The sequence below is a fragment of the Vipera ursinii genome (genome assembly GCF_947247035.1).
Source record: "Vipera ursinii genome assembly, chromosome: 4".
NCBI lineage: Eukaryota > Metazoa > Chordata > Lepidosauria > Squamata > Viperidae > Vipera > Vipera ursinii.
In genome coordinates, this window is record NC_139514.1 from 119,523,632 (window position 1) to 119,541,489 (window position 17,858).

The following is a 17,858-nucleotide window of genomic DNA, read 5'->3' on the forward strand; positions in this document are numbered from 1 at the left end:
CCCTTCTCCCGAAGGACTCAGGGCGGTGAACAGGGCAATACATAATAAAAAACATAATACAAAAATTAAAAAGTGATTAAACCATTATGCCCGTAATAATTAATACATATTAAAAATTAAAACTAATTATAAAAACCCAACCCCATCCCGTCAGACCAGGCCAGCTTGTTCAAAAAAGAATGTTTTGAGATCGCGCCGGAAGGAGCGAAGGTCGGGGGCCGTCCGGAGCTCGACCGGTAAGCGGTTCCAAAGGTCCGGTGCGCCCACAGAGAACGCCCTCCCCCTGGGGGCCACCAATCGGCATTCTTTGATCGGCGGCACCCTGAGGAGGCCCTCTCTGTGGGAGCGCACTGGACGGAGGGAAGTTGAATTTGGCGAAGGGAATGTGAGATGAACTCACGAGAGATCGATGGATCGTTAAGGTGCTTCCAAGTAAAAGAGGCAGGATGCAGAGATGCAATCATTATGAAGCTATATAGAAAGAGCTATATGGCATGGAGGCATCCATGCTTGTATGATAGAGAGAGAATGCATGCAAAGAGAAAGAAAGAAGGAGAACAAAGAGCAGCCCCTGAGCAGAGGTATTTATGGGGGGTCTCAGCCCCTCCCTAACCATAAAATACTCTCGCCAATGGGGCTGCAGGGGCCGGGGGACCCCTGACCCACCAGTGGAAGCAAAGAAGCCTCTTTGCTCCCATCTGATGACCTTTTTGGGGAACTGCCAAAGGCTGGCATAAAACATCTAACAGGGAATTTGCCGAAGAATCTTCTCGGCCTTTAGTTGTGCTTGTCCCAGATTCAGGAAAGGCCCAGAACTGAACTTTGAAATGCAAACCTCTGCCAAAATGGATCGCAAAAGGATTGCTGTGTTGATCCAGACTTTTAAGTTTAAAAATTCCGTGTTTGTTAAGACTCAGATGAAAAGTTGTTTTTCTCTGGTGAACTTTATATTTATTTTGGATTATTTAAGTGAATAATGTAACTAATCCTCGCCATGAATTTTCCCCAGACTGCGACTCAATTTGCAATGCAAAAACCAAATGAAATGCTTTTGAGGCTTGATTTTAAAAAGAACAAAAACAGCTAACATCAATTTTTTTAAAAACCTGCCCGTCGTTAGATAACTGCTTTCTGACTGCTGCCAAAAGACTGGATGGGGCTGTCAGTTCTGTTCAAGGAGAAAGAAGCGTGATTGGCAAAAACAGTTTCTCCTCTGGAAGCTCCTTCAGAGGCTGGGAAAATGGACCAGCCTCTCAGTCTGAGGTTATCTAGAATTTAACGTAGACTTTCATATAGGTGTTTAAAAAACAAGGCTACAAATACAGCTTCACATGGGTGAGAAAACTAACCTTCATCTAAACGTTAACCTGTAGTGTGATGCCACTAATTTATTTTTTTAAAAAAAATCTTCCTGTGGTTTTAGACTGCATTAACTGAAGCAGTTCAGACCATGTGAACTGATAGGGATAGTCCTCAATTTACAACCATTCCTTTAATGATCATTCAAAGATGTGACGGTGCTCAAAAAAGTAACTTTAGGACCGGTTTCCCCACTTATGGCCATCGCAGCTCCCTGACGGTGATGAGAGGTCAACACCAGCCATGTGTTGGTGATGGTTGCAGAGTCCTGGGTCTCCTCTGCTGACCTGCCCAGGGCAGCTTTGGCCCAGCCAGTGGAGGAAAGTCAGTCTGTGTTCTGCTCTAAGGCTGGAGGACTCAGAGGTGGGGCAGCGACTTGTAAGGTTTTCCACTTAGCCTCACAATCGCCCCAGCGTTACTCAGGAATTTAAAAGAGGCAAAAGAAATGCCTGAGCCGGGGTTTCAGCAAGCAAACAACTTTTATTTTGATCAGAATAGAGTCGGGTGGCCACATCTCTCTTCGCGGCTGGTACAGAGATGAAGGCAACAACCAGGAAAGATGTCTTCCACCTTTTATACCCCTTCAGAACAAAGAGATCTGGCCTTGGTACTAGGAAGCAAAAGGTACAGAAAAATAATTCCTAGATGATGACTCATTCACAGCAACCCAGGCTCCACCACAGCTCCTTCCCCCCCCCCTTTAACACGAGGCTTTTACTTTTCCAAAATACACAAAGCATCTGACTACAAAATGACGATTACAAAATAACAAAACAATGATTACATAATAACAGTACAAGTATCAATATAAAATGGTTACTATACAGTATATATAAAATGGCTGATAATGTCAAACTTACACTAAAATCATAAGCACAATAAAATCCCTTCAGTCTCCTGGCAAGTTGTTTGAAATCTTCTCCATGATCTTTTGCACCTCGGAAAGATTTGCATCCAATTGTTTGGTGATCTTTTAAAATTTCTTTCCAAACTCAGGGACATCTTTCATCTCTCTGAAGGCCCCAGACAGCTCCTTTGGTCTAGGTCTGGTGATACCACACACTTCAACAATAAAGAGCAAATCACACCAAACGTCTGAGGTTTCAGTTGAAGAGGTTCCTCCCAGCTCTGCCTAACAATGGGCTTTAATCAATTTTTTCCCCATTTCCATTTCATTTCATTCCCCGCTGATCTGTTGCACCCAGTTTCAATTTTAGGCCTTTCAGGTCTTGATAAATGTAGGAATGGGGCTTACTTTTTCTATGTGAAATTGCCTGCAAATAATTAATCAGATGATCAAGTTGGTCAGTTTCTAAATCTTCACAAAGATTGGAATGCACTAGATTCAAAAATATATTGAAATATCTTCCCAATACCAAACTTTTCTCTAGAAGTTTCCTAGAACAGAAGATGTTAAATCAAGGGTGACTCTGAGATCAAAGGCCCAGGAGCTGTAATATTAAACTCTGTAATAAGGCTAACGTAAATCATACCAAGTAAATGCATAAATACTGTTCTTAATCATATTTGGATATCTCGGGATATGCAATAACTTTATAAATCTTTATAAATCCCCCTATTAACGTAGCCATCTCTCAGATGTTCATAGTTTTCTCAATTCTTCCAAGTATATCTTTGAAATGGTTTCTTGTTTCTCTTAAGCAATGCTGTATATTCCTGTATGATTTTTATAAATGCATTTATTATCCCAGAGGAAATTTCACTTTGAATTTCCTGGCATGTGTTTTTAAAGATAAACAGGCATTTTACAATATTAATCAAACCAGGAAACTGGTGTTGCAGAGAGAATAAATGATCCTAATTGTTCACTGAGCGTGGATCGACTTTCTTCTTAAACTGATAAGTGCTCAGAATATTAAGTATGTGGTTTTCTGCTACAGCAGGTTATCCTATAATCATGTTGATCCCCAGAAAGGAATTTAATCAATGTTTGGTGCTGCAAGACCACCCAGTCTGATATACTCCTGTGGCCCTTTGACTTGGCTGACCATCCATTTTAATCTTTCGCTGTATATTTGCAACCAGGACAGGGGGCTGATTTGGGGTGTGGAACACATTATTTTAATCCATGTAATATTGGTGCATTTCAATCACCTACAGACTGTGTCATAAACCAATATTGAATTTTAAGGCTTGCAAGAAACCATTTACTTTCACTGTTTGTGGGTAAATTAGTTCTAGCCACTGACTGTCCTCCCCACATTTTGGAGGTCTGACTCATTCCACTGTAGGGCACAAACAGTGTTCTATTTATCACATGCCTCACTTGTGTGCCTGTTGTTGCCTGGACGCTGTGCCTTGATTGCATCAGATTGGTTGCGTAGAGAGACTTTCTTTATTTGCAGAGGTCATTAGCCCTGGTGGATGAGACAATAACCCCAGCAGCTCTGGTAGTGGCTCCCCCCCTACCCAGGCCCTTGGCCTCTCCCTAGCAATGCCGCCGTAACGGTCTCCGCCTCACGGACCATCCGGGATAACTGGCAAGTATGAAGGCTTCTCCTGCAAACCACAGCGTCCGCCAGCTCTCCTTTGGTGAGTGCATTGTGCTGTTGCCTGCTGTGTTGATGGAGCATATAGTGGGAGGCTTGACAGGAGGACGAATTTGAAGTGACAGGGCAGTTGCAAGTGAAGGTGGGCGTCAGGCTGGAGTTGGGTCTAGAAGGAGGAGGAGGAGGAGAGAGGTGGGGCAGTGGCGATTGAAATTTGGGGTATGCTTTTTCGAATATGTACAGATTCATATTTTCTTGCTTTTTTCAGGCTCAGGAAAAAATAACCTCAAGGCCTTCAGGTGCTGGAGATGAGGAGCAAGGTAGGCCTGTGTCAATGAGCGTTGTTGGTGGAGGGAATCTTACATCAACTGACATAGGATGGGATTCCTTGGGTTTTGTCCAGCATCCCTTTGGGTGGGAAGGACATGCAGCCAGAGCAGGAGAAGATCTTGGTTCTCCCTCCCTCCCCTCCTTCCCTCCTTCCCTCCCTCCCTCCCTCCTTCCTTCCTTCCTTCCTTCCTTCCTTCCTTCCTTCCTTCCTTCCTTCCTTCATTGAGATTTATGCTGGACTGCATGGTCCAGAGGCTCATATTTTTAAGCATCTGAGCCTAGGTAGAATCCAGCTAGTGTTTTTGATGTTTCATCCTGGCACCAGGGGTTTTGGGTGATGGGGCTACCTGAAGCCTCCCCTGTTTTGAGAAAGAAGCCTTGCTTCTCCTGGTTACAGCCGTGACCCCAAAATCTCCTCCTGGATCACAGAAACACTATTCAGAAAGCGTTGTGGGGAGAGAGCATTCTTCCTTTCTCATTTTGTAAGTGCAGCCAGACTTGCAAAATACTTAAATGTCACTTTCAGTTCTTAAAGCAATATTTCTCAAATTCTTGAGAATTTTAAGATGGGTGGACTTCAAGACTTCAGTCATGCTGTCTGGGGAATTCTGGGAGTTGAAGTCCACTCATCTTAAAACTGCCACGTTTGGCACACACTGCCTTAAAGAGTCACATGAAGAAAACTTTGGTTGAGTAAGTTATGCTATCAATTCACTAAAAACTGGACTAAGAGCAGCATAGTGCAGTTTTTGTATAAAAGCTAAAAGGACTTTACAAATTGCTTTCTACAACACGAGCTTAGAAGTTGGAACAAGAATCAAAAATGTGAAAGAAACGTTCAAAGATGCATTTCGATATGGCAGCCACGACAATATTGTGGCTTTTCCTTTCTTAATTTCCACAGAAGCAGGAGTCCCAAGAAGCAATGTGACAGTCTTCGTGCCGGTAGTGGGCCAGGAATACCTGCAGAAATGTCGTTGCTTACAGGAAATATCCAGAACATTTATCGGAAGACGGGACTTTCTCCCCTCAGAGGGCCAACTCTCTCAGCCAAAAGGCAATGCACGCGTGCACCTTCTGCCTCTCAGGTCTTCCCCAAATGGCAGCCACTTCAGTATTTTTGAAGTTCTTCTAATTGGCTTCCCTTTTGTACTGCAGAAATAAATGAAGTTTGTGGGGGGGTTTCCTAATGTTCCAGGTGGTGTGTGTGTTTTGTCCTACACCCTGTTTATTGTCCCAGGTCCCCAGCAGTGGTGTGGTTAGATTCATCATTTTCTGTTTGAACCCCAATAAATGGGTTGTCAGCACCTGCAGCAAAATCCTTAAGCTTCCCTACACACAGAGAGAGAGAGACAGAGAGAGAGACACACATTGCCCATACCCTTAAGCAGGATCCGGGACAGTTGGATCCAAGAGGGATGCCATCAATCTGCCTTGCTGTGGATGAAGCCAGGTGAGGCCAGGTGTCTCGGGAGCCTTCGGTTCTTCCCTTTATGAAGCTACAAGGGCGCAGGTAGTCTTGTATGGCCACACGTGTATGGCCACACGTGGCAGGAACTTCTGTTGCCAAGCAAGGTGGCCGTGGTTGTGCCTGATTTTACAACCTCTTTTGCCACAGTTGTTAAAAGAATCACCATGCTAGGTGATTCTCGTATTCGCTAAGCGAATCTGGCTTCCTACCTGGATTGTGCTTGTCAGGAGGTCACAAATGGTGATCATGTTTGTCCTCGGGACGGCACCACCGTTGTAAACATGGGGCGATTGTCAAGTGCCTAAATTCTGATCGCGTAACGAAGCTCATAAGTTACTTTTTTCTGCATTGTAAGTTGGAATGGTCATTAAATGAAAGGTGGTCCGCTAAGTAGGAATAGAATAGAACAGAACAGAATAGGAGTAGGAGTAGAGTAGAGCAGAGCTGAAAGGGATCTTGGAGGACTTCTAGTCCAGCCCCCTGCTCAAGCAGGAGAACCTGTACCATCTCAGACAGGTGATTGTCCAGTCTCTTCTTAAAAGTCTCCAGGGATGGAGCGCCCAGGATTTCTGGTGGCAAGCTGTTCCGCTGGTTAATTGTTCTCACTGTCAGGAACTTACTCCCTAATTCCAGCTTGCTTCTCTATTTGGTCAGTTTCCATCCGTTGTTTCTCGTCCTTCCCTCTGGGGCTTTGGAGAATAGTTTGACCCCCCTCCTCTTCCTTGTGGCAGCCCCTCAGATACTGGAGCGCTGCTATCGTGTCTCCCCTCTTTCTTCTTTTCTGTAGACTAGCCAGACCCAAGTCCCGCAGCCGTTCTTCCTAGGTTTTAGCACTTCAGAGCTTCACTCTGAAGCAAGAGGGTAACTCGCCAGGAGAGGGAGGGGGGGCTCTCTGTGCCTGGGGACCCACACACTCTTTCCAACCACACCTTTTGGGCCTTGAGAACCAGGGACGGCGTGTCCAGCGACCTGTGGCAAGGAAAGGCCTGGGTTCAGCCTTGCTGGGGAAAAAACCCTCTCCCAAAATGGGGAAATGGGCTCAGTTGTCAGATGCAGTGGCCTTCTTGGGGGATGAACAGCATTTAAGGCAGGCATTTCTTCTCTTCACTTCTTCCACCCAAAATAGTGTCCCCATCCTCAAAAAAAGGGAGGGGAGTCCTCCACTTACCTGGGTGGCAAAGCTCACCTCTGCAAGAAACTGACCAAGATAAGTTGGGATTTGCCTATTAAGTCTTTCTTTAACACTTCCCCCCTCCTCTTTTCACACGGAGGCTACGTATAAAAGGATTAGATAATGAGAATTGTCATTGTTGAACTTTCTTCAGCCTAAAATACACCCCCTCTCCCAATACACACACTGGTGATTAGCTGAGATTTAATTCACTATTGGAGAAGCACAGTCTTGGAGAAACAGAAGTAAAAGAAAGAATATCCTTTAGTTAAAACCATTTGGAAATTAAGCCTTGCAACGGTGACCTACTGAAAAACGGAAGGGAAGAGCTAAAGAGGAGATGTGGTTAAATGAAGCCACCAGACAAACTTTGGTCTGCAATGATCTCAGAAGTATTTTACTTCCTCAAGACGTAAGGAAATAATACCTGCTCAAACTTGGATAAGCTGGAAAAATTGAGATGGGAAGAGAGTTTACATATGTCACACGTGAGAAGAATTGTATTAAAATAAAAGTAACATGCGATGGGAGGAAATCTGCCAGGAAAGCTGGAAGCTGTGTTGGTGGGTGCTACACATGAGATAAAATGAAAATAGTAACTCCCCCCCCCCCCATTTTTTAACAGTAGGGGAAAAATAAGTATGGTGAGACTCGGCTATAAAGTTGCTAAACTGCAAGAAACTGCTACCGACTGTTTTAAAATAAATGCTGCTGAATGCCCGGTTTGTCTATAATGCAGATAGTCCTCAACTTACAACCACTTCCAAACCCAAATTTCTGTTGCTAAGCGAGACGTTTGTTAAGTGAGTTTTGCCCCATTTTACGACCTTGCCCTGGCTGTTAAGTGAATCACTGCAGTTGTTCAATTAGTAACACGTTTGTTAAGTGAATCTGGTTCCCCCCTTGACTTTGTCAGAAGGCCGCAAAAGGGGATCACGTGACCACCACCCCCAGGACGCTGCGACTGACTGTCGTAAATACGAGTCAGTTGCCGAGCGTCTGAATTTTGACCACGTGACCCGGGGATGCTGCAACGGTTGCTAAGTGAAAAACCGTCATATGTCTCTTTTTTCCCAATGGTGTTGTAATTTTAAATGCTCGTTAAGTGAACTTTTGTAAGTTGAGGACTACCTGTAATAATAATAATTTAAAAATTCTCATCCACCATTTTAATTATAGATTGGAGAGCAAAGTTGACTTGCTCTACTGGAAAAGGGGAGGGTGAAGAGGATGAACAATTCCTGCCCCCTCCCAGATTCCGGGTCTGGCTGCAGTCTTGGGGGGGGGGCAGCCATTGCCTTATGAGTCTGCCTGCCAGGTCAGATCGGATGGGACCAGTTGCAGTAAAGGGGGGATGTCTGTAGCTCAGGGTTGAGATGAGCACGCTTGGTGGTCTCTGAGCTGGCTGGTTTCCTTGCAGACGTTTCCTGACCCAACTAGGTAACGTCATCAGTGCCAGGAGGGATTTGCAGAGAGGAGGAGGACGTGGAGGTGTTTTCTGAGCTTGCTTGTTTCCTTGCAGACGTTTCCTGACCCAACTAGGTAACGTCATCAGTGCCAGGAGGGATTTGCAGAGAGGAGGAGGACGTGGAGGTGTTTTCTGAGCTTGCTTGTTTCCTTGCAGACGTTTCCTGACCCAACTAGGTAACGTCCTCAGTGCTAGAGATGAGGCAGTAGCAGTGATGATGTTACTGAAGTTCAGAGAGCACCGAGGATCCTTCAGGATCACTTCCCCCCGGCCCCAAGCAGGCTGTCCGACGGGACCTTGGAAAGGGACGTTTCTGATCCCCCCTCGAATCCCCTCCCTCTTAAAATCTGGTCTCCCTCTGAGTTTCAGGCACAGAAGGGAGTCGTGCTGGGACTGAGGATTTGAATTTGGCAGATATATTTTTTTCTATTTTTTTTCTTTCTGCATAATTTTGCTACTGTGTTCTATGGCTGGCTTTATTATTTCTGAAGAGTTTTTGTTTTCACTTAGTGATGTTTCTGATTTTCAGAAGTTTCAGCTCTTTGATTTTGGTTGAACAAATTTCCCATCATAAACTAAGACCTCTTATTCTGATGTCATCCCTGCCTCAGTCTAAAATTATTGCTGGGCAGGCAAGCAGAATCTTTCCAGGCGACCTGGCCTGGTTGTCGTAAACCTTTCCCTGCGGGCCTCTATGAACGCAAGGGACGGTATCTCCCATTGATTCTGTCTATCAAGTTGGAGTCCCCTCTTAACAACCATGAGGGCAGGACTTCTCCAGGGTCTGCTTACAAACCTTGGCCCTTCAGGACATCCAGAGGTGTTCCCATCGCTGCTGTAGTCAAATAGGCCTCATCGTGCTAAACCAAACCACGAATCTCCAGCAACCTAACACAGGCCTTGTTTTGGGGGATGAAATGCATTCCATACCAGATGCTTGTGACCCCGCAAGGGTAAGTTCTTCTTAATGACCACGCAGTCTGTTTAAATTGGACCTCACGGAGAGCAGAGTAGCCCGTTGCCTCAGCTTCACAATTATTTGACATTTCCATTAAAAAAAACCTCCTGGTTCTTACAGCACTTTGGAAAAGGACCATCAAGTACGACACTTTACTCTCCGTTCTTGGTATGTCCTAGAGGTGGGGGTTGGATTTGACCCCAAATTAGCTTTCTCTCTCTTAACCGGAAAGAGATGGGAAATCACATTCCAAATTCCGATGGATCTTTCTGTGATTTTGTTCTTTGCCATTATCTGTAGGCTAGCCTAAAAGCAAATTTCCTATACAGCATTTATTTTGTAATGCATTGATACATTGAACATTGAATACACAGAATCATCAAATGCACAACACCAAAGGTTTTCAACATGTTAAAAGCATCCACATAACATTTTGATTAAGCCAACCCACTAAACTGTCGGGATAAAGTTACAGGCCAGCAAGTACACAAATGATGTGAACTTGCAAAGAATGGCGGATTTGGCGGTTGATGCCAAGCTAACTGGGAATGTTGGGTGGCTGCATAAGGCAGCTCTGTTTTCTGCATCGGTTACTTTGCCTTCTCGTGAGGCTGCTATGAAAAACAGGGCCAGGATGAGCTACATGGAGTAGGTCTGTTCTGGAGGAACCATGGATATCCCCACATGTGCTTTGGTAGGGAACCAAGGCTCTCCGGACCCACCTTAGAACATTCTTGAAGGAATTCCTCTGGAGTAGACCTTCAGCCGAGAAGTTGCGCGTATGAAAAGCCCTGTTTCATTGAAGTACCTGCCATGGGTCTAGGACAACTGGCTGTGCGACAACTATGTTACAGTAACATTGAAGAAATGGTGGAATAGAATCATTAAAGAAAGGATGCCAAAGGAGGGACAAAACGTGAATGACAAAAACTGAAACAATTTTAAAAACTATTTTAAGTAATTGAATTGTTGAATTATCCTGTCGGCCACAGTGAGTTGGCTGTGGCAAGTTGTCCTATTCCGGCCTTGTCACAACTATCACTGAACCCTTGGTCACTTAATAATTCCTTGAGTCTTGGGGAGTCTTCGGCCTCTCTTTCTAATTAAAACTACAGTCACGAGGCATCAGCGCGGTCTGGATCTGCTCGGAAAGGGTCCAGTCATTGTTCCAGAGAATCTTAACCTCTTGGATCTTGGTTCAAAGTCTCAGAAAGGCAAGTTCTTCTGGGAACTGAGACTCCTCTGGTGAGGATCTCCATTATAGGATCCCCCTTCAACTAATTAATGCAAACTGGTTTCTTGGGGTCAAAGGTGGACATATAGATAACATCAATATTTTTCCAAGAATGGATCTGTAGAGCAACCCTTACGTTCAACATGTGTGCCACTGGCTACTCCTGATGGAAGGGAAAAGAAAGATGTGGTGAGTCCAGGGCAGTGGGGGATTTGGGGCGGCAGATTAGGAACCAGGAGAGAACAATAAAATGCAAGGTGCATTTGTGGAGTCGGGGTGAAGAGGAAGGCAGTGAGATACTGACCCAGGCAGGAAGGGTAAGAGACCAATATAACACAGATTCGCAGATTCATTTTGCAAGTATCTCTTAAGGGTGGGAATAACAAATTGAGAACTGTTGTCTATATGGAAGTCCAGGCTGAAATGTCAGTTCATGAATACAAGCCTGTTTGTTTCACGAAGCTCTGTAATTATCAGGAACTCTTAGAGGCCTGGCCTGCCAATGATCTAGCGAGGGAGGCCAGCAGCAGCTGCTCAATGTTTACATCCCTAGTTAGAGAAGAATGTGGACTAGCCGAAGAGAAATACTAGGATGGCGCCTGGGGAGTGTTTATACAGTGTTTGGGTGGGCCGAGGTGTGATCCCGGTTCTAAAGGTGGGGACTGGGGTCTTCTAAAAATACAGTGAATTTGGTCCCAGTTTTGTGACTGGCTGTCTTCACCTGACAGCAAAAACACTTTAGTTGATAAGCATAGTGCGCTATTTCCCTTCCCGTTCTGAAGTACTCTTTAACCAAATGATTTATGCCTGTGTGAGTGAATGTCTGTGAGTTTTGTTGAAATTAAAATGGGAGAAGAGCAATAACTAGCTAATCCGCTCTGATTTAACTTCTAAACCATTTGAGGGAATTAAAAATCGCATCGGCCGCTTCAGAAAATATCACCAAATCTAACCTTAATTGCTAAGAGTTTCTCATTATTTCCAATGTCATTCCATTCAGCACAATGTGGGTCTATGAGACTTTGCCATCCCTAGAAGCTGTAGTGGAACCATCACGCTTTACAAAGACATGAATAAGGTACAAAGACTGAACTATGAAGAAAATACCTCATTAAGTCATTAAAATCCCTGCCGAACCATGCACTTAATGGTGCCCTCGATCAAAGATGATTTGAGATGGGAGGGGTCAGCTCTGTTAAGTTTGGGATAAAATGAGGAAACCAGTCGGAGGTTTTATTTCTTTCTCTTTCACTGTCTGCGTTCTTCCTACCAGGATAGGAGATCTTCTCTTTGACTCATCACTCCAGATTATGGCAAGAAAGGTTTGTGGTCTCAGGAAAAATAAAGAGAAATGAAGTTTAATGTACTTGCCAGATGACCCAAAGGTGCTTTTTTGACAGGCAACTGGACTTCCTTGGTCTTTCCTTGAAGACGTTTCACATCTCAGAAGCTTCTTGGGTGAGAAGTGAAATGTCTTCAAGGAATAACCAAGGAAGTCCAGTTGCCTCTTGAAAAATCATCTTTGGGACCTGGAAGACTGAGAATCTCCCTAGACATATTTGCCAGGTGGTGGTATTAAATCCGAATGTAATCCAAGGAAATAAGTGTTTTACCTAAATACTGCTGTAAAATATGTAATACATAACGGTATATGTGTGTGAATCTGTATGTAGGTATGTATGTACATGAAATACTCTTACGGTGTGCATCAGAGTTTTCTATTCGACATGCCTCCAGGATCACAACATCAAAATTTGGTAGCAAGCTGCCCATTTTCATAATTACATTTTTGTGGTTTTTAAAATTGGGGTTAAAGTAGGAATGTTTAACCTCTGCTAGGCAGCACACTTATTTGGCGTCTAAAACCTGATCCCAGACTTGGCAACCCCTACAGAAGGACGGTTAAAGTGCCTTTGATCTTCCAGTGATGTCACCTTATCCCAAATGCTCCTCTCTATCCTTGCAGGCCAAAATATGCTAAGAACTTCCTGTCTTTTCCCTGAAACACAGGAAGTATCTGTTTGGCACTGCTGGAAGTAGTACACAATGCATATCCATAATCCAAATTGTTAAATATTTCTTTGTTGGCTTTGCTTTGTTTCCTCGCCCTTGTCCCGCCTGTTTCTATTTCTGAATGTGGCCCTGAGCATGCCAGAATGTGGCCACGAACCTCCAGAAGGGTGGTGATCCCATTGCACAACCCCCTAAGTTGTCAAAGCCCCAGTCTTTGTAGCCAAAATGGGACTGGCTGCAGATGTGCACACCTGGCCTCGGAGTTGTTTAAAAGCCATCAGGAAAAAAATAAAGGACAGAATAATGTCTCCAACAAATTTTGTGGAGTCTGGACTTGCCCATACTTATGAAAACTGATATTGGGCTGGGAAGAGATGGCGGGCAGGGCCAAGGGCTTGTTTGTGAACCAACCTGCTGACAAGCAACGCATCTCTGGATGAAGTTAAGAGGCCTCCTTCACGGGCTGCTTCATCCAGACTTCATGAGGCCGATGATCCCCCAAAGCTTTTTAAAATTGTGGGTTCCAAACAATGGAGAACCGGCCAATTTCCTCTGGACCAGCTTTGAGCCTTGGTGGAGCAGTGGGCTAATGCCTCCTTAAGTAACACCTGCTGCCTGCAATTAGTGCAGGTTCGCATCCCACCAGGCTCAAGGTTGACTCAGCCTTCCATCCTTCCGAGGTAGGTAAAATGAGGACCCAGATTGTTGGGGGCAATTAAGCTGACTTTGTAATAATGCCGCTTGGGGTGTGTGTGAAAGCCCTAATAAGCAGGCATATACATAGAATGAAGGCTACTGCTAAGTTTGTAAGCCACCCTGAGTCTTCGGAGAAGGGCGGGATATAAATGGAATTAAAAAAAATAAAAATAAAAATAATAGTGGGCAAATTAAGGCAGACATTCATAAACTGCTCTTTCACAGATGGCAAAGCTCACGAAACGTAATTCATTTTCATTACTCAGCGCTTCCAATATTGAGACAATATGCAATGAAACAGAAAATTATCTTTTGGGTATAATGCAAGAAATTTTATAGGAAGGCGTCTGACATGATAATTTGGGACTAATTGTGGTTTTGAAGGGGAACTTGTGTTGGGGGTTTCCTCTCGGTTTATGGCGCTTAGAAGGAGGATATTGATTCTCTTCCAATTCACGCTCTGCTTTGTGCCAACAGGTTCCTGCTTCTGGGTGGCAGTGCTAAATGGCAACGTGGTGGGCATCGTGGCGGCCCGAGGCAACGAGGAGGACAACACGGTGGAATTGCGCCGCATGTCTGTGGACTTTAAATACCGTGGTAAAGGGATCGCTAAAGCTCTGGGTCGCAAGGTGCTGGAGTTTGCCGTGGTCAACAACTACTCCTCGGTGGTGCTGGGGACCACGGCAGTGAAGGTGGCAGCCCACAAATTGTACGAGTCCTTAGGGTTCAAGCATGTTGGGGTAGTCGAACACTATTCCCTGCCTGGAATGACCCATTCTATTGTAGAGCAAATATTCTTCCAGCTTCGCTACCACCGCTATTGCCTGCAGCTGCGTGAAGAGTGAGGAAACCTCATCTTCACAGTGGTCCTCCCCAGAGCCTCCTGGCCAATGTTTTGTGGGGGTTCCCATCATGGTTCCTTTGCCATTTCTTCATTTCATGTTCTTCATTAGCTTTGTACAAGTCCTTGTACAAGCGAAGGGCCCGTCTTCTTCTTTTCTGAAGTGCTTGTGGGGTGATGGCGGCACTAATGCTGGAGATACGGTGGACTGCTGCCCTTGGCCTGGCCTGGGTCAAGGTCAGGATGGACGCGCGCTCACTCTCCCAGTCTTATCCTGGTTGCCTACATAAGCACAGAAATGTCAATGCATAACAAGGCTGCTTGTCTGACGTGTGTTATAAATAATAATAATAATAATAACAATTAATAATCACCTTTTCCCCTCCCCCCAAGTATTAAAAAAGCGATACTTCATGATACAGCTCAGTGCAAAAGTTTTATGTGAATGCATTTCTCAGTATCTTATGAAGTCGTATGCATTCATGTCCTCATGATACAATGCTGGTTAATCATGCTGACAAAAAATGTGAAAATCCTGCTTGCTATAATGCATGAAGAGGAAGTATTTGCATGCATTCAAGCACACTACCAAGTAGGCGCTAATAATAATAATAATAATAATAATGCACTTTCTGGATGTACCTCCCTCATGCCCAAATTCTCAAGAATATTGGTGCATCTCACACCCAGGACCTGGTCCTTGATCCTAATTTTCTTCCTAAGCCAGCAACTACGAGCCCTGAGCCCAATGTAACATATGTAAATTACCAAAATATCAAATATGTGAATGTAGATAGACTTTGAGGTCCCCTGGCAGATATCTCCATCCACAGTGTTATTTTTCCTTTATTGAAGAGTTTTGTTTATTATGTTTGCTTAAACGATCCAAACTCTTCGCTTTTGTGGACTGGTTTCCCAGAGGCAAAACGGAGACTTCTGTTTCTATGGCAACACACCTGTACGCTAATAATGTGCGCCAATTCTAAACGCTTCAGAAAAAGCAATATGCAAAAGAGAGACGGCTGGAGTTGCCAGTTCAGCTGAAGAGGGCTAGGAAAGCAAAGATACTATTTTAATCAGCTGCTACTTGCTAGTGGGATAACAAATTTAGGAGAGCTGCCGTACAACGTCACATTTGTGAGTTGTACAGCTCCATGCAAAAAGCAAGGCAACGCAACAGAGATGTGGCATGCTGTCTGTTGGAGCCCATGCTGCAGCTTCTTCTGCCTTGAAATACCAACCTTTATTTCAAGAAACAGCAACTTCTGCATTCATTATGTCTGAATAGAAGTCGGGCAGCTTTGGGGTTTAAAAGGCAACAGATCAGAGAAGCACGGAAGAAGTCTGGTTGCATTTATTTGAGGGTGGGGGGTGGAGGACTCGGATTGACCAGAGCAGCTCTCATTCAACGTTTCCTCCGGTTGAAAAAATTACGATAGAAATTAGGCCACCCCACCGGGTTGGAGGGAGAAGGTCCCGTTTGGATGAGGCTGAGGGGAGAGGAGAGCGGAAGGACTCCCGCCAAGCCGGTCCTTTGGTCTGGCCGCTTGTGGGGGGCCATTCTCCGTTTTGACAAGAGAGGACAGAAGCTGCGTTTCCATCTGGTGGTAGGGAGACACTTTGTGTCCTGTTTGGGTCTCAAAACGAGGAGTGGGTGGAAAGGTAGCAAAGGCCCCGCTGAGGATAAAGAGGCTGCCCTGAGTTTCCCTCGCTTCAGGGCCCGGGTGAGGAGCCTGCAGCCCCTTCCCCATCACTGTGCTTCCTGAAGACCAGCCGTAGCTCCATCTTTACCCAGGAAGGCCACTGATGATGGGAGAGGGGCTTCCTCATTGCTCCCGTCTCAAGCGTGGGGCAACCTGGACCACAGAGTCCCTTCAGGCTGATGACCAAATAAAAGGAGAAAGGCGGGTCGCAAACCCTGGTTTTCTGCTCCAGTGGCGAACGCCCGCTGGCCTCAGACAGGGCCCTGAGCTATAAATGGCAAGAGCAAACTGTGTCCCAGCAATAAAACACTTGATCAGTACGAAAGACTGACCTGATGAACAGAATGTACTTATTGGAAACGAGTGTGTGTGTGTGTGTGTGTGTGTGTGTGTGTGTGTGTGTGTAGAATGTATTTTTTTTTAAAAAAAGAATTCTATGCTGTACATTTCTCTTGAAGCTCAAATGTGTACCGTTTGAGGAGGGGAAATGTAGGACAGAGGTGTATAGTGTACAGAAATTGGTACGATATTTTATAGCTGTTTTTGGTGATTACATTAAACTGCGTAACCCAGATGAATACTATAAAGCGTTAGGGGAAAAAGGGAAAGGAAAGAACTGCTTGTGCCTTTTAATTTGTTTTTCCTTTTGTGTTATCCTTGCACTAAATGATTTCTGGAAAATTAATTGTACTATATAGCCTAATGAATTGGACGATGAAAGGATATGAGTGGTACGTGACTCCTATGGACTACGAGTGATTTTTATTGAGGCACTTTAAGAACGTGAATGGTTTAATGCTTGTACCGGTGGAGAGATCCCCTGACGTAGCTGGGCGACCCAACACCAGATTGCGAAGTCTACTCTGGAAGACCTTGACTGAACTGTATGATAACATTTTTACGATTGCACATGGGAGCAAGTTTCTGAAAATACATGGGTTTTGAAGTGTTGCTTACCTGGCTTCTGCTGAATTCATTCATGCAATTAGTTGAACTCCAAGGGGTCTCTTGTCCATCTAGGTGTATCTTCTTTCCGCTTCCTTTAAATTACAACATATCAGAAACATCTTTCCCCTCTTCCTCCTCTTGCTTTGGGGACCTATGAGGAACCCACCAGGGAAGAAGTGTTAAATCTCTGCAGTGAATGATGAGTTACGGAAGATCGGACTCTGACGAATGTGAATGTATGCTAAAAAGGAGAGGAGAGCGTGAAAGAAGGACGGGGCACCTTAGGTAGGCACATAGGAATTATTATCCTAATGGACATGGGTGGCAATAATCTGAAAGGAGAAGCTGTTGGGAGGGAATCTTGTAACATTCAACGCGTGGCGGTATCATTAATCCAGGAATAATGGGAAACACATTTTTCAGTAGAAATCTAGAAGGAACAATACTCTATTAGGTGGTTTTTACCTTGGAGGGGAAGAGATCCAGGATGCAGGAAACAAAGTTTTCCATCAAATCTTCATCAGTCGAAGGAACAGGCCACAGATGAGGGATTTTTACAGCATTTTGCATTTTAGAGCTGTTGAGAGGATATGGTAAGTGCAGCCAATTGTAATCCCCAGTGAACTACCCAGCACAATCTGCCCATGTTCTCATCTTCAGCCTGATTTTTTCTAAAAAAAAATTAGGTATACTGTATATGTTTTTGAAAGGGATGAAGCAATGATGCCCATACAGATGCATACCGACTTACCAAACCCTTTTCCCACTTCCCAGAGAGAGACGGCACAACCAATAGCAGCTTAAATCTGGACTAGTCGTGTGATCATAATATGTGTCCTACCTCACAAGCCCATCATGCTACCTTCCGTGGGCCTGTTTCCAGCCAGCAGCACGTGGGCTGAGGACCTTTAGAAAGACTTTCTGGCATCAGCAGCGCCACGTCTCCCAAGTGGCATGATTTTTCACATATGACAGACACGTGTTCCTAGGGCTGACTTTATAACAGGCAGGTTTCCCCTGCAAAGGCTGCAGATATTTTTTTGTGAGGGGGGGATATAGACCCCTGATGCGGTACGTGACCTGGGCTGGTCTTTTAAAAAGAACTTTACGAGGCCTGGACCCAGCCCCTAGGCCGAAGGGTAATCCCACCCCTGAC

The 17,858-nt window shown here is 44.8% G+C and overlaps 1 protein-coding gene across 2 annotated transcripts in view; it reads left to right on the plus strand.

Annotated features, from left to right (window-relative positions):
• The window catches only part of NAT8L (N-acetyltransferase 8 like), a gene marked incomplete at its 5' end in the record, with an annotated part of 34,078 nt that extends 19,905 nt beyond the window's left edge, over positions 1-14,173 (plus strand). The window contains 3 exons of one of the 2 annotated variants that reach the window (XR_014492388.1): positions 3,726-3,912; positions 4,138-4,189; positions 5,104-5,366. Coding sequence is in view for 1 of the 2 variants with exons in the window: in XM_083361589.1 (XP_083217715.1) it covers positions 13,688-14,055 (368 nt within the window). Of the gene's footprint in view, positions 1-3,725; positions 3,913-4,137; positions 4,190-5,103; positions 5,367-13,687 lie in introns of those variants that run through there. The other variant, XM_083361589.1, reaches the window with a different exon arrangement.
• Between the last annotated feature and the right edge of the window lie 3,685 nt (positions 14,174-17,858).